At 42.1% G+C, this 16,367-nt stretch overlaps 1 protein-coding gene across 8 annotated transcripts in view; it reads left to right on the top strand.

The window, feature by feature from the left end:
- Positions 1–16,367, top strand: part of RERE (arginine-glutamic acid dipeptide repeats) — a 464,393-nt gene that overhangs the window by 392,960 nt on the left and 55,066 nt on the right. For all 8 annotated transcript variants that reach the window (XM_032758816.2, XM_032758813.2, XM_058443739.1 and 5 more), the window contains one exon: positions 328–408. In XM_032758816.2, coding sequence (XP_032614707.1) covers positions 328–408 — 81 coding nt within the window. The remainder of the gene's footprint in view (positions 1–327; positions 409–16,367) is intronic.

The following is a 16,367-nucleotide window of genomic DNA, read 5'->3' as shown; positions in this document are numbered from 1 at the left end:
ATGGAGCATATTTATACCTTCGTGCACCAGAATGTGCCTGGTGGCAGAGGGGACAAATTGCTTCTTAGCCTCAGATGCAGGACGTCCTTCTCTTAAACGCGCTGCCCTGCCTGGTGGGTGGGATTGGGGTTCTGATGAAGGTAGTTGGGGCCTGCCCTGGCCAGTGGGTCCCAGCGGAGCAGCTGACTTACTCTCCCAGCCTCGTCAGTATTCCCTAGCTGAGACTTATTTTGTGGTTGTTATTCTGCTGATTGTAGATATCTTTGCTTTGCTGACATCCTGTTTTGGTTTTGGTTTTTACATCCCATTTGTTTCTTTTTATCACAGAAACGCTTCGTTAAGGGACTCAGGCAGTACGGGAAGAACTTCTTCAGAATTAGAAAGGAGCTGCTTCCCAATAAGGAAACAGTGAGTACAATTGGACTTTATGTAACTTGATTTTTTCCTCTTTGCTCCTGCTGCCTTTCCACATTTGATCTTATGAAATGGTTTGCTTTAACCCTGCGCTGTGCTCAGACTCGGGCTGGCCTCCAGAATTCTCTCCGTTTTACTCCCTTGACTTTTAATTTGAGTTCATGATTTTTAGATAGTAAAGTGACAGATTATGCTTATCCGCCTGGAGAACATAGACTTCTGTTGTAACTCTAAGAACAGAAAGGTCTTTGGGAACAGAGGGTTAGTTGTGGGGGAAGGATTGTTGGAGAGTTAACATCAAATTTTAAACATAGTGGCTGGAATAGGAAATAGCATTTTATCACTAGTTTGAATTTGGTAATTGGCAGAAATCATCAACCAAACCAGAGGTTTGTAGCTTATTATACTTTGAATTCTGGGAGATTTTTTCCATTTTTCAATGTTGCTCTGTTTTGAAGAGGAGTTTTAACTCTTTAATATTCTAGCCCTAAAAGTTTGCACTTTCCACTGGACAGATATACAGGGGATCTTATAAATTGCTTAAATGGAGTTTTACAAAAAACTGCTTTGTATTTCACAAAGCTGGGGGTCAGAGCTGACACATATGCCCGATAAACGTGAGGTGGAAGGATTTGCTGAGGAAAATACAGAGTGAAATTATATGAAGAGAATGCGGGGAAGGGATTCATTCTCATTTCCCTATAGTTGCCTCCCTTCCCATCTCCTTCCCTGGTGGTGTAGAGGCAGATGGGGAGAGAGTCTTCCCTCTGGCTAGGCCACGGGATAGGGCAGATGGGATGGGGTTGGATCAGCCACTCTACTGTCTGAGGGCGAAGGGAGGACTCATTAACCAGAAACACTCTTCAGGACTTTGGGAGGAGTGATCCATGTTTAATCTGCCTAGACATTGAGCTGCCTTTTTAGGGAGTGGAGGTGGGAGATGGATGGAAGAATATCTACTATAAAAGTATGCGGATAATTTGGGTTTTTTGGTTTAGTTTTTTAATTGGGTGTTGTTTACTGGTTTCCTCTTGTTTAATTCTGTCTTTTTAAAAATGAGCTGTTTTTCTGGACACTTACTATATAGTACCTCAAGGACAGTGATAACTCATGGGGAAGAAGGGTTTTGTGATTTCAAGTATAGTCTTGTATATATAAATGGATGATTTCCATCAGTCAATGACAATTAAATTGAAGTATTATGCATCTCATATGCTAGGATGGATCATACTGAGAATGGTAAAAAACAGAGAGAGAAACCTGTTTATAAACATTAAACTAAGATGTATTATGATGCCAATCTATATAATCAACTTATTTCTTACCCTTCCCAGAACAGGTTAGAGTTATTTAATATGGAATATTGAGATACATATTTTAAGTTTTCTGGGGATTTCAGTGACTTGAAGTTTGATATGATTAAAAATTAAAATGCCTTTGCCCGAGTGTGGGAAGTTTGGTTTGGCTGAGTAGAAAAGAGATCAGTGAGTAGATTTCTCCTGATCGCTCAGATTGTAGCCTCTCAAGTTCTGTCTCTGCTCTGCTAAAAGTTGCAAACCATGAAGAATTTGATACAGAAGTATCTTGACAATTATTTCATCTTTCAGTTTTAAAAAATAAATTTATAATTGCAAGATTAAGCATTAAATCTAAAATCTACCGTCTGGCATTTGGAAATGCTGGGTAATTTTACGTAGTGTTTTATCTCCGTAGTGGAAGCAGATGTGAGTAACCTTTAACCTAGTTAAGTTCTTCTGCTCTGTTTTTCTTTTTGCTCTATTGTCCCTTCTTATTGATGACATGTGACTCCGTAAATAAATAGCCTTTTTTCTCCTTCAGAGGCATTCTCAGTACAGCAACCTTTTGAGCTAGTTCTCTGGTTGTCTTTTCCACTAGCCTCTTTCCTGAGACCTTTCCCCATCACTCCTCCGCCTTCACAGTTTCCCACCCTGTAGCTCTTCTCCCTTCTCTAGCACCCAGCAGTCTTCCTATTTCCAAAGTCTTCATCAGTCACCATCATTGGAACTAATGAGAGAGTTGTTTGCAGCAATGGAGGATTTATTATGCCTGACATTTGCTAAATATTCGTAGTGTCCTTGCTGTCTTTTGCATTGCACTGGAGGAGTTTGGTAGTAGGGTAAATCTGTAAGTATTATAATGAGCTGGGAGAGGCACTCATCTTGTATTTTCTTATTTTCTCTAGTTATCAACATAGCCAAGCTAATCATTCACAGCCCACAGGGAGGGGAGGGCAGAGGTCATTTTTTACTTTTTGCTGCAGAAGATGAAATTTGCATGTACCAGTGTTGTTGATTCAAAATTTGCTGGCTAGAATTCTTATAGTCATGCCCCTTTTGATAGCAAATCCCTCTAACATAGATACTTTTCATATTCTGTCTCTCTCTCTCTCTCTTTTTTTTTAATGAGACAAGATCTAACTCTGTTGCCCTGGCTGGTCTCAAGTGATCCCGAATAGCTGGGATTACAGGTGCGCGCTACCATGCCTGGCTTACATTTTCTTCTGTCTACCAGAATTATTAACTCATTTCTTTGCTATTCTCAAGTGACTTGAAACTTCAGAAGGGTGTCAGCATCCAAAAGAACATGCCTGATTGGGCATTGGTGCAAGGGTCAGCAGACCTGTGTTCTATTCTTGGCCTTACTGGTAACTATAGTACTTGATGATCTCTTTTTAACTGTGCAGTCTGCCTTGAGCTGTTCATTGGAAAGCTCAGGTCAAATCTTGACAACACTGGGAAGTTATTTTCTGTAAAATGGTGTTTCTCTGCATGAAAATTGTGTAGGTACTGTGGTCGTTATAAAATGCCTGTACGTCATTACTTGTTGCAGTGCCTGAGAATGAAGTGATGATTCTTGCCTTCTCTGATACTTACTTGCTCTGGGACCTTAGGCAGATTATTCATCCCCTCTGTCCTTTAATTTCTGTGTTTGTGAAATGGGGTGATAATTCCTACCCTTTTGATTATTTTGAGAATTTAAATGAGATAATGTTTGTAAAGAGTACATAAAAATACTTGGAAATGATTGTTCTTTCTATCTACCTTAAATACTACATAAGGTGGTAGCTAAACGCTTTGAAGACTACAGAATTCCTTTTTGCTTGTAAATATACTGAGCCTGTATAAAAAGAAGTTACCTGTTTTTCATTAATCTGTCTTGCCAAAAACTTGGAGGGCAGCGCCTAGTTAACAGCCTCCGTCTTGAAGCTTTGTTGAGACCTCATTCTTACCAGTTCATTCATGCGGTTATAGCAGAGAAGGGTTCCTGGTGGGCATAGACGTAAACAGCTTTCCTAGCTCTTCTGGTTTCTGGTGTTTATTACACAGGAGCTAAATCTGGCTTTTCTCTGAACACTGCTGCCCACTGAAGTGGGAATAGTGGCTGTGATTGCGGAAAACCCAACTGTTTATAGAGGCTTAGTTGAATGGGTATTACGTGTTAACCTCAGGGTACCCAAGAGAATAACTACAAGTCAAATCTTTTAGTGTCATGGTTGTGCAAATATCCTATAGTTTATTATACTTTTTCCCATTCTCTGTTTCTCCGTAACCATTTACCTCCCCTCAATATGCTTATAAAGTATATAATTAGTAGGTGAAATGTAGTCAGGAATACGGGTGGAGCATTTTAGATTCACCTTGGCTGTATACCTCTTCTCTGCCAAGCCACTGTTTGTCATAAACCACATCAGAGTCTTAAGTGTTGGTATATTTGTATAAGTCACAGAGCGTCTGGTGTCTGAACTTTTGGGAGGACAGTTGGAGAACTAGGCCTCTTGATTCTGCTTTGAGCCCTGCCACTTATTGTTGGATAGATGGATGGTACATGACCTTTGATGTTAAGGTAATGCCTGAAAAAATAGGAGGCCTAATAGAGAATCTTAATTACCTAAAGGTGAATCCATGTTATGAATAACACAAAATCGTGGATGATCCAAAAATAATTTTTTGTTTGATTTTTCTATACATTGCAGTTTTCTTCAAAATCGTGAGATAATTATTCAAGCAGTGGTGACATATCTCTTCTCTGAGGACATATCGGTTATTTGAACCAAAGACTTTTTGTGTCTGGCACCTGGATGATTGTCCTTTGAATCCTGGCCTTTGTTTATAGCTGTGTCTCCTATTACTTAGACAAATTCAGCTGGGACTGGGTCGTAGTCCAGGAGCACTTCCTCAGTGACCTGCCATTGCTTGTCTCCGATGCAACTAAGATTGGTGAGAAGACAATGTGATCTGCCCCAGCTTGGTAGCCAAGAGGTGTTCCCAAAGTGTTAGCCCCTGGAGAGAGATGGAAGGTGACAGGGGACATGCTTTGGCTGTCTTTCTCATCTCTTTCTTTTTATTTTTGAGCACCTAGCCCAGTGAAGATTAAGCTTGTGTCATTTGTAATCCCAGTTGGTGGTGCATTGATACTTACTATACCAGAAACTCATTTTCATTCACTTCCCATTATCAGAAAATTTTGCGTATAGTTCAACTTTTTAAAGTTCTGGGTACCTACTGAGCCCTGCAATGGGTAGGGTATCTATAAAGGGAAGCAAGGTGCCATCCCTGCCCTGCAGGGAGCCAGCATGACATTTACATACCTGCCATGCTTGGTAGAATGTGCTGAGGGCCCTGGTGGGTGGAGGTTCAGGCCCCACAAAGTGAGCACAGAGGCTCCTAGAAAGCTAATTGGAGGGGCGGTGTTTGAACTGGGCTTTGAAGGAAGGATTCATTTTTGACAGGCCCTGGTTGGGAGGGTACAGGAAAAGCAACTTTCCAGCCATAGGAAATACTATGAACAAAGGCATGGAGACAGGAAATTGTAAAACGTGCCCAGCAAGTACATGAGCGTGGTTGGAAAGCAGGTTGCATAAGCGGATGCAGTAGAACTTAGGCCCAAATTATAGCTGCAGGGTAGATTTTGGGGGGACCTAGAACTCCCTCCAAAGAATTTGTATGAGTGAGTGTGGGGATGGGACCCATTTAAGGCTTTTAAGAAGAGAAGTGAGGGCTGTGCTACCATAGTATGTATAGGATGGGACCAAAGAGGAGGCTCTTCTCATAATTTAGTCTGGTAGGAAGACAGATGGGGAGTTGAAAGTTCAAAGTTAATGGGAAGGGAAGCCTGCCTTCTATCTTCATTGTCTCTATTGGAAATGTGTCACTGTTTTAATGGCACCAAGGGCCAGTGAAAGGGCAGCCAGTTTTGATGTTTTTAACTTTAAGTAATGGGATGAAAGATATTAGAGATTTAAATTTTTAATTTAGGCCGGGCGCGGTGGCTCAAGCCTGTAATCTCAGCACTTTGGGAGGCTGAGGCGGGCGGATCACGAGGTCAGGAGATCGAGACCACCTTGGCTAACACGGTGAAACCCCGTCTCTACTAAAAATACAAAAAATTAGCCGGGCGTGTTGGCGGGCGCCTGTAGTCGCAGCCACTCGGGAGGCTGAGGCAGGAGAATGGCGTGAACCCGGGAGGCGGAGCTTGCAGTGAGCCAAGATCGCGCCACTGCACTCCAGCCTGGGCGACAGAGCGAGACTCCGTCTCAAAAAAAAAAAAAAAATTAATTAAGTAAATTTTTAATTTAATAAATAACATGAAAACCATCTTTCTCAACCACATTTCTGGGAATGAATTCTATTAAATATGTACGTAACTACTGGCCATTAACTGTACTTTTTTCTTCAGGGAAAATATCATTTGCATAGACCATATTCCTGCAGCAGAGAATAGATGCTATTGAGAAAGGGCTTTGAGACTGAGTAATCAAGTTTCTGTTAATATTAAGAGGTTAAAAATGATTCTAGCATTCAATATGAGCTTCCAGCCTGAAGTTTTATTTAACTTCAGATTATAACCTTAAATAAACAATTTTGCTAGCCTTATTAATGCTTAATCTAATGTTACATAACAAAGTATGGACTTCCTTAGTCGGCTGATGCTGCTGAGAGTGTGCAGATGTGTCACGGCCACATACCAGTACATTAGAAGATCTCTGTTTTTAAACTTTGTCCCTCTTCTACAAACGTTGTCTATCCTCACCGCTCACAGTGTGCTCCTCAGGCCAGCACTCTCATCACTGTCATTAAAATGGAAGATTCTCAGGCCCTATCCTTGTCTCTTGAGCTGGAATTTGCATTTAAATGGACCCCCCAGAGGATTCCGAAGTACAGTAAAATTTAGGAAGCACTGCTATTTACAGTAATGCAGACTTGCAGAATTCTGAGCCTACATAGTATATCATTTTTAAAATGATACTGTCTTTATTCTGTTAAAATTGTAAAGTTTCACTATTAGGGCTTGATTTTGTTTTTCTAATTATTGCAAAATATTTCAAACATCAAAGTATCTGGGCTTATTTCCACTGTCAATAATAGGATGTCTCTTTTTTTTTTTTTTTGAGACGGAGTCTCACTCTGTCGCCCAGGCTGGAGTGCAATTATGCAATCTCAGCTCACTGCAAGCTCCGCGTCCTGGGTTCACGCCATTCTCCTGCCTCAGCCTCCCGAGTAGCTGGGACTACAGGCGCCCGCCACCACGCCTGGCTAATTTTTTGTATTTTTAGTAGAGACGGGGTTTCACCATGTTAACCAGGATGGCCTTGATCCCTTGACCTCGTGATCTGCCCACCTCGGCCTCCCAAAGTGCTGGGATTATAAGCGTGAGCCACCGCGCCTGACCTCGAGCCAGGACTTCTTAATATAGTTTTCTTCTCAATTCCCACTCCCATTTTTTCCTAGAAACATGATTGTAACTCCTGTCTTACTTTATACAGAAACTCTTGTTCTCTTTACCTTGTGGCATGCAGTCTGAGTTAGACCTTGCCAGATTCTGTTTCAGTTTCTAATAAGCCTTTTTATGTGGAAGGATGGCCTTCTCGTTAACTGAAGTTTACATAGTGTTAAAGGTTTAATACCACAGTGTTTTCGGGCATTGCTTTCTTTTATTTGCATTCCTTATGTATGAAAAAGAAATATAAGTTATTTGAGGGGCTGGCAAGATGGGTAAGAGGAAAGACATTTATGTGCCATACTGTTTTTCTTAATAATTTGTGCTCACATAGATATAAACAGTTGGAATTTTCCGTTTGAGGCCAAAGTGATTGCCAGTAGAAACAGGCACTGCATTTTGGCAGTAAGTACTGTGATCCTATAGCTATTCCTGTGCTGAGAGTTTGTTCCCATTAAAATAGAGCAGAGGCTTGAATCTATTAATTGTGATAGTCTGAACTATAGGGATATTTGCCTGGGTAGTGGTCCAGTTTTAGTGAGGGTAATCTATGAGAGACTGGCTGATATTCCCTTGTGTAAGTGAAGTACGTAAGAGACTTTTGGTGCTGATGTTGGAAAGAAAAGGAGGTATTAAAAAATTAGGTGACTTTTTAAACCGAGGGCCTTGGACAGTTGCTGTTCTCTGTGTAAGCAGCCTGACCTTGGCGTTATCCTACATATGAAAACTAGTGGGAATGGCATGAGAATGCTTTAATTATTTGAAATGTATTACTTATAGAAACTGCACTCAAATGAAGTATGCTTGGGGGCTTTTAAAGTGTTATTGAACAAAATGTTGCTTGCAGGGATTTATTTGCTGTTGGTATTTGCTAACCTATATTTCTTATGATTTGGCTGTGTCTTGGTTACCTGGATGACTTTTAGATAGAGACATTTATGACTTTGAAGCCTAAATAGTCTCCACCATTTTATTAGCTAGTAAAACAAATGGAAGGTTTGAATTGGTCTTTAGAAAGACTTACAAGTTGTGGTTACTGTGGTTAATAGTCAATGGATTTATCCACTTGGAGCTTATATTTTATATCATACATTCTTTTTTAGCCTTGTAAGATCTATTCTGACTTTGAAAACTAGTTTGCTGATATTTTAAAAATATATCTATCTTGTCTGTTAGGAAACCAACATTAAAACTAAGTTTCAAAATGTATCTGAAATTATAATCCTTGAATAACTAGTTCATTTTTAATCTTATTTGAAACTATACCCTTGAGTAATGCTTAGGAAAACAGAGTAAAAATTAATAGTATTGTTTTGAAAAGTAAAGCAAAGCATTAACCTCAGTCTCAGTCCCAGCTGCTCAACATGGGAAAGGCATCCCCCTACTCCCAGTTAAGATTTTTTTTTTCCTGTCATGTATAATTTGAAAACCATTAATTGTGTTAGGTAAATAGGAAAAGCAAACAGGAGAAACCTTCCTTTGGGATACCAGAATTCCATTAAGCTAAGTTTTCTGAGATGTTTAATTTTTCAATTAGTTTCAGTATTAATGGTCCATGTTTCTTCCCCCCAACCCGACCCCCCTACTTTGGAAATACAATTCTTTGTTCTGCTCAAGTGTCTTAAATCCTTCTTCCGAATCCTCTCAATTGTGGTATCATAATCCCCAGGATTTGACTATTGACATGTTATTTATTTATTTAGAGACGGAATCTCCCTCTGTTGCCCAGGCTGGAGTGCAGTGGTGCGATCTCAGCTCACTTCAGCCTCCCGAGTAGCTGGGACTACAGGCATGCGCCACCATGCCTAGCTAAGTTTTGTATTTTTAGTAGAGTTATAGTAGAGATGGGGTTTCACCATGTTGGCCAGGATGGTCTTGATCCCTTGACCTCGTGATTCACCCGCCTCGGCCTCCCAAAGTGCTGGGATTACAAGCGTGAGCCACCGCGCCCGGCCAACTATTGAAATGTCTAAACTATCCCAGTTGACAAAGTTGGGATTTTGGGGGAGCTTTTGGTAACCCCAGGCCTGTGCTGTCTAGGATGGGATGTCTGAGGTGAATAAGGGTGCTTACCTTCATGGCCCCTAGTGAAGGGGCCAGGTGGGCCAGGGGTCTTCTCTGAAAGGTATCTGAGTTCCCTCATTTCTTTTTTTTTTTTTTTTTTTTTTTGAGATGGAGTTTCACTCTTGTTGCCCAGGCTGGAGTGCAATGGCGCAATCTCAGCTCACCACAACCTCTGTCTCCCGGGTTCAAGCGATTCTCCTCCCTCTTCCTCCCAAGTGGCTAGGATTATAGGCATGTGCCACCATGCCTGGCTAATTTTGTATTTTTAGTAGAGATGAGGTTTCACTGTGTTGGCCAGGCTGGTCTCGAACTCCCGACCTCAGGTGATCCACCCACCTTGGCCTCCCAAAGTGCTGGGATCACAGGCGTGAGCCACGGTGCCTTGCTAAAGTTCCCTCATTTCTAACGGTCTTGCTGGGGCTGCCTCTGCCCCTCCTCAGGCTGGTTACTGTTACACAAAGGGCCCATTTCATCTCAGCAGAGTTGGGTTTTGTTCTACCCTCTTAAAATTAAGATTGGCCGGGTACAGTGGCTCATGTCTGTAATCCCAGCACTTTGGGAGGTTGAGATGGGAGGATCACTTGAGCCCAGGAGTTCAAGTCTAGCCTAGGCAACATGGTGAAACCCCATCTCTACAAAAAATGCAAAAAATTAGCTGGGTATGGTGACACGCACCTGTAGTTACAGCTACTTGGTAGGCTGAGGTGAGAGGATCACTTGAGCCCAGGAGTTCGAGGCTGCAGTGAGCCAAGATCACACTGCTATGCTCCAGCCTGGGCAACAGAGTGAGACTCTGTCTCAAAAACAACAACGAAAAACAAAATTAAAATTTATTTTATTTTAGTCTTGGACTTGACTCTGATTCCTCTTTTCCATGCGTTTTTATTCTGTATACATGTGTGCATGAATGCATTTATGTATTTATATAGAATATAAAGCCTTCTGGGCAGGGACCTCATTTTAATACCTCTTTATGGCACCCTTAGAGTCCTGTAACAGGCTTTACTTATTATTTGCTTAAAATGAAATATGTGTGTGTGTTCACACATGTATAAATAATGGGTTAGAAATACATTGTAACCATGGGTAGATAATTAATGGTCCTAAGATGTGAAAACTCTTCATTTTTTTTTTTTTTTTTTGAGACGGAGTCTCGCTCTGTCGCCCAGGCTGGAGTGCAGTGGCGCAATCTCGGCTCACTGCAAGCTCCGCCTCCCAGGTTCACGCCATTCTCCTGCCTCAGCCTCTCCGAGTAGCTGGGACTACAGGCGCCCGCCACCACGCCCGGCTAATTTTTTGTATTTTTAGTAGAGACGGGGTTTCACCGTGGTCTCGATCTCCTGACCTCGTGATCCACCCGCCTCGGCCTCCCAAAGTGCTGGGATTACAAGCGTGAGCCACCGCGCCCAGCCCATTATTTTTAAAGGAACATTTTCCTCATCTTTTGCTCTTCAATATGAGCAGAATATAACAGACCAAAGGAAAAAAAAATCCATCAACAGTCATAGGAAGCTTACAAAGCTTCAGAGATCTGGCACCGCCAAAGCTTCTCCATCTGATATGCCTTGAAATGCTCTTTTTAAGACCAGTTTGAAACCTGGATATCCCAGGCCTTAGACTTTGTGTAATAGACAGAAAACCCCTGTGAACTCTACTGTCCCAGGACAATGGGACTAGGACTTGGGGTTCACTGTGCCACACTGGTCCTTCCTGTTCTGTTTATCGTGCGCAGTAAGTCAACTCTCCTGTTTGCACAGCGGTTCTGTGTTCTAGATTATTTATAAGATTGAAATCCATTGTTTATTTTTCTCAGCAGGTTTATTGAGCCAGTCAAGAATAAAATACTGTCTTAAGCAGTAGAGTAAGCCATTAGCCAATTGCAACTTGGCTTCAAATTAATCCCTAAAGGGTGTGCACATGAACACACACACTTTGTATGTCCCACATACATGTGTGTACTGGAGGTGAGAGCCAGGGGAGGTGGAGGAGTTTTAGTGGTGCCAGATCTCTGCAGCTTTGTAAGCTTCCTGTGACTGTTGACGGATATTTTTTCCTTTTAGTCTGTTAGTGAGTCATCATCATATGCCATTTTATTATCTTGAAAACAGTCTGTGGAATTTTTTATCCCGTGTCTTTGCTGTACGAGTGAACCACCACTGAGGGAGATGGGAGCAATATTAAGCTGGAGACTTTCTTCAGTGATGCTTCGCTTATGTATTCGCAGCTGCTGCCATTGTCGCTTTGTTCTCATGTGCAGGAGTTGGATTTTTGTGATTGTTGTTTGGCAAGAAATATTAATAGTAACTTTTGCGTGTTTGATTATTTTCGGGGCTGGAGCAGCATCTATCCACCACCTTTGCGACATAGTGATCATTGACTTAGTTACAGGGCTTCTAAGATCAGAACTTGGTTCTTCTTCCCACAAGTGCTCTGTTTTGGAAATGTGCTAATGAGACACATTGAATTAGGTCAGAGGTTTGTGGCCTTAAGTTGTCGAGGGAAGTGTTTTCACTTGGAGAGAATCTGTAATTTGTGGAACAATAGGAAGAATAATTAAGTTCTAAGGGAAATAGGCCCGATGAATCTGTATACATGGCTAGTTTCGCAAAGTAAAGCACAGAGCCGGTGAACTGGGGGCAAACTACACGTTTTGGATAATGTGAGGCTAAAAAGAAAAACCCTAAAACTTTTAAATAAATTTCTAAAAGCCAAAACCTTTTAGTATATTTAATTTACTGGCTTAAAACTATAAATATTATAGTTTTAATAATTTTGTAAATCAGGAATTTAGGTGGGACTCAGCTGGCCATTTGTTTCCATGTTGTGTGTCCAAAGCCCACTCTGTAGTATCACCTGGTAGATGGGTTGACCTGGAAGGTCCAAGATGGCTTCCCTTGTGTGTCTGCCACCTTACTGGGGATGGGTGGGAAGCTGGCTTATCTGGGGCTATTAACCAGAATACTGGCATTTGTTCTGTCCTCTGGGGTGAATTTGCCCATCAAAACTTGAAGTTCTAGCAGGGCAGGGTAGATGCTCCTGCTATAGTCCCAACTACCTGGGAGGCTGAGACAGGAGAATATCTTGAGTCCAACCCCGGCAAGCTAGCAAGACCCCATCTCTTAAAAAAAAAAAGAAGACTTGAAGCCCTTGTTTCTTTTGATCATATAAATCTATCAGGTGACTCAGGAGAAAAGTCTATGTGCCTCTGTGCATTTTATGGCCACCAGATGAGTTGAAGGATGTAATGCTTCTTTATGTAGTAATTTTGTATTTTTATTAAGATGTCCATGTTTACGAATAGGAATACCCATTTGTCCAGTATATCTTAGACTCATACAAAAGTGTACTATTTTCTTTTGTACAGTACTCTGTTCTAGTTACTATTTCTCCAAATGCTGCATACCTTACCGGGCATGTCTATAAATACTTACATGTGTTGCAACATTTTTCTGGAAATCTGTTATTTGGGATGTTTAACTAGATGGTGTAAATGTAAAATGCTCCTAGTTTATTCCTAATGCTAGTCAATCATCAAGCACTTACTGAGCTTATTGAGCATGGGGAGAAAAATAGTGAGCTGCAGTTGTGCTCCCTGGGGATGTCTGACTGGCTACCACAGTGCATGTTGGAGGGAAACCAAGTGCCGAACAATGTCGTGTGGATATTAAGTAGGAATGGGAGGATGAAGGCTTGGGGAGTCTTGTGCATCCTGGAAGATTTACACTTGGGGCTTCAAGCTCTTTGAAGGATGGATGTTTTCAATGTTAAAACTTGTTTGAAAGCCCTTGCCGAAGGAAGTTCTTGAAGTAGCTTTCTTGTCTGTTGAGGTATTTCTCACTACCTGAATCTTCTACAGCATTCCTGCAGAGTGGGGACATTGAACCCATTAAATGAAGCCATTGTGGTTTTGAACAGTTCCATTTTTTGGGCCGCCTTCCTTTTATTATGCTGAAATCTGCATCACTTCACCTTCCATACATTGTTCTGATCTCGTCCCTTGGAGACTTAGAGAATTATTGCCATAACATCTTCATATGGGCCTGTGTAGTTGGCACACCGCCTGCCTGGGCTTCTGGCTACAGGCTGCTCAAGCCTCTGCTTCCTGCAACAGCCATTCTGGGTGAGGTCTTGTGGACCTTTATCATTCGACCCTTTGTAAAACTTGATGTCTACGAAGAGGAGAAAGTGGCAACAATGGCCCCAGCGGTGTTCCCCAGCCAGGGCGGCCCCCCTCCCCTGTCCAGCCCTCCTTCACCCAGCAGGCAGGCAGGTATGCATGCATGTGTGTTAACTCAGTGCCTCCTGGGTGTGCATCAGTGCACAGTTCCTAGACTAACATAAAGTCACATATAGGTTGTGTTCTGTTGAGTTGAGCATGTCTTTATCCCAGCTCTCATTTCCCACAATGAGAAAGCATTAATATTCAGATTTAGTAAAAAAAAAAAAAAATTGCCTGATTGAATAGTGCATACCCAGGCACCATTAATTACACCATTTCGACACTTAGAATGGACCTGAGCAAAGATTTCCAGTGCCAAAGCACAGCATCATCATGCATGAAATAGTAGGCTCTTTGCTCCTGGGACAGGGACCATTAGCTTTGATCATGTCCCCAGGCCCTCCCCAGGAACTTGTCCATGCTGATCATCTTAGCACCAGTTAATTTCTCAACCCATTCCTACATGTTTTGATAAACTGTGGCTAAAGATTAAGATAGCAACCATTTAGCAGACATATGCCGTCATGAGTGTGCTGCTTTTGTTTCAAATCAGCTGTTGAAGAAAGAAAAGCTCGAATGACAGAGTTCTCCCTTTTGCCCCCTCATAAATAAACAAAAATTCTGGAAATGGGCTGTTCACAGACTGGCCTAGGAGCCCTAGATTTTAAGGTAAAATCATTGCTTTGGTATTTGCTGTCAGTCCAAATTGGACTTTCTGCTTTTCATTGAGCTTTCCCCCCTGCTTCTCTTCCTCTCCCCAAAACAGTGCTGCTCACAGGAACTGTATCCCCACAGAAGTGTGGACAGTTATCCTTTTCTCTCTGCTGCCTCATGCGGTTGTTAGAACAAGCTAATTCCATCTGAGTAGGTAGTATAGCTTTTCATTCTGTTTTCTATTGCTGGGTAACAGGAGAGCAAGGGCAGAAGGTATGGTAGATAGCTCAGCTTTACAACCGTTGTCGGGGCTAAACATGAATCCTCAGGAATCCGGTTTGCCATTCCTCTTCTCAAACGCTGTACTCCCTCTGCTGGTTTTGAGACAACTCATATTTCCTTAAGAAGTGTGAGGCTCTGCCTTCAAAACGGCACAGTCTCTTTTCCCCAGATCTGCAACTGTGTGTGTGCAACACACACAAAGAAGACAGTTCTTTCTGGCTGTGGGGAAATGATTTCAGTTCTTGGGCAAGGATGGCAAGGAATAAATGTAGAAGAAATTCCTTTCTGATACCATTCTCCTACCTCACATCCTACCCCTAAATCATTGCAGGACATTTAGACTTGTTTGGAGGACCCCCAAACACAGCATTCTCAGACGTTGTATTCACTTCTACTTGCTTTCTTTGACCACCACCACCCCCTGCCCCAGGCCCAGCCTCCGCCTCCCCGCAGCACTCACGGCAGGAGTCATTTTTTATAGCACACATAACCTTTACACCAAAAGGAAAAAGTGCATTGCTTATAACAAAATGAATCTCTTTTCTGCTTTTATTTTGAAAAGTCCTCCCTGTTGTTTAATGTGGAGGATATTCGTGCTGAAAGCCTGTTCCAAGTAGGCATTTCTGCGTCCCAGAGGAACTTTTGATTTATTTCCTTAACTCTGCCCTCCTTTCTCTGTGGTTCAGAAACCTTTAATGATCTGTGAAGCTCAGAGACTTCAGTGCGAAACAGTAGTCGTTTTAAGAACCCCTCCCACTATATAAAAGGCCTGCCAGTTTCCACATGCTGGGTTTTTGACTCCCTGAAAGGCTGACCTCTTACAAATTTTGGTTGTACAGCAGGGCATCCTGGGTTGGGGCCTTGATAATGCTTTTGTGAAATCTTTTTTCCTCCTCCTCTTGCTCTCTTTGAAAGTTGTAATGAAAATTCCGGGCTCTTGGCCAGCCTGTGGGATGTGATACAGTAGAAATGTTTCTGGTGCCCTTTGTTACTACTCGGCTTTGATTAGGTTTATTTCCCGTAAGCTTGATTTTGCTAGGCCTCCCCCAACCCCCCTTTTTTTTAATGGCCGAGGAGGTTAACTTAGCCAAGGTTAAGCGTTTTATTATGCAGGCTGCTTCAACCTAGTAGAGTCACTTTGGCCAGGCTTTTGTGGCAGAGAGAGACAAGGGGAAGCTATGTTTTCCCTCCATGTTTGCATTTCTTCCTCCCAAGGCTGCCTTTTACTTTTAATGCCAGCGTTCATAGGAGGTAACAAGCTAGGTAAGCTGTGTTGGTTTCCCGTTTCTTTACTCAGAATGTTCCAGGAAACCATTGTACAACTTGTCTTGAGATTTTGTTAGTCAAGGTAAAAATCATGGTAGACCTCTCTTTAGGGTTTCTGCCAGGTGGAGGGCGAGGCCTTGAGAGCCACAGTTAACAGCAACACGCCTTTGATCCTCCCTGTGGTTCTCTGTTTCAAAAGAAAGAATTGGTTGCAGCTTTAAAAAGGTTGTTCAATGCTGCTTTGGCCTTGTATTTATAGCTCTTTCGCCCTTGCAATTAAGAACATTTTATAGACATCAACTCAGCAGTCATCCCCATAAGTCTATGAGGGCTGCCAGTATCATTCCACATGCACAGGTGGAGAAACTGAGGCACGGTGATATTAAAAATGGCACCCTCACAGGTCTTGTGCAGGTCATGGGGTGAGGATGAGCCAAGAACTAGGGCCTTGAGAGGTAGGCTTCCCCCACAGAACCTCTGTGGTAAGTGCTTGCATTTGGGACAAGGTTTGCTTTTTATAGAAAAAAAAAAAGTGGGATTTTATTATCATAGAAATTCTTTATTCACAGTAGGATTCCTTGGCCAACTTATAAAGTATAAATATATGTGCTTCCTTTGTATCCTAGAGCTGTTGAGATGCGAACTGTCTCATAAGGTAGCAAAAAGCACTGTGATGGAAGCTTCTGTTTGATCGGTGTCCTGGAATCTGCTCCATCCCCTTCTCTAGGCA

The sequence above is a fragment of the Hylobates moloch genome, unplaced genomic scaffold (genome assembly GCF_009828535.3).
Source record: "Hylobates moloch isolate HMO894 unplaced genomic scaffold, HMol_V3 SCAFFOLD_9, whole genome shotgun sequence".
Taxonomy (NCBI): Eukaryota; Metazoa; Chordata; class Mammalia; order Primates; family Hylobatidae; genus Hylobates; species Hylobates moloch.
The sequence above is the reverse complement of the archived record's forward strand: the minus strand, read 5'-3'. Positions and strand labels throughout refer to the sequence as shown.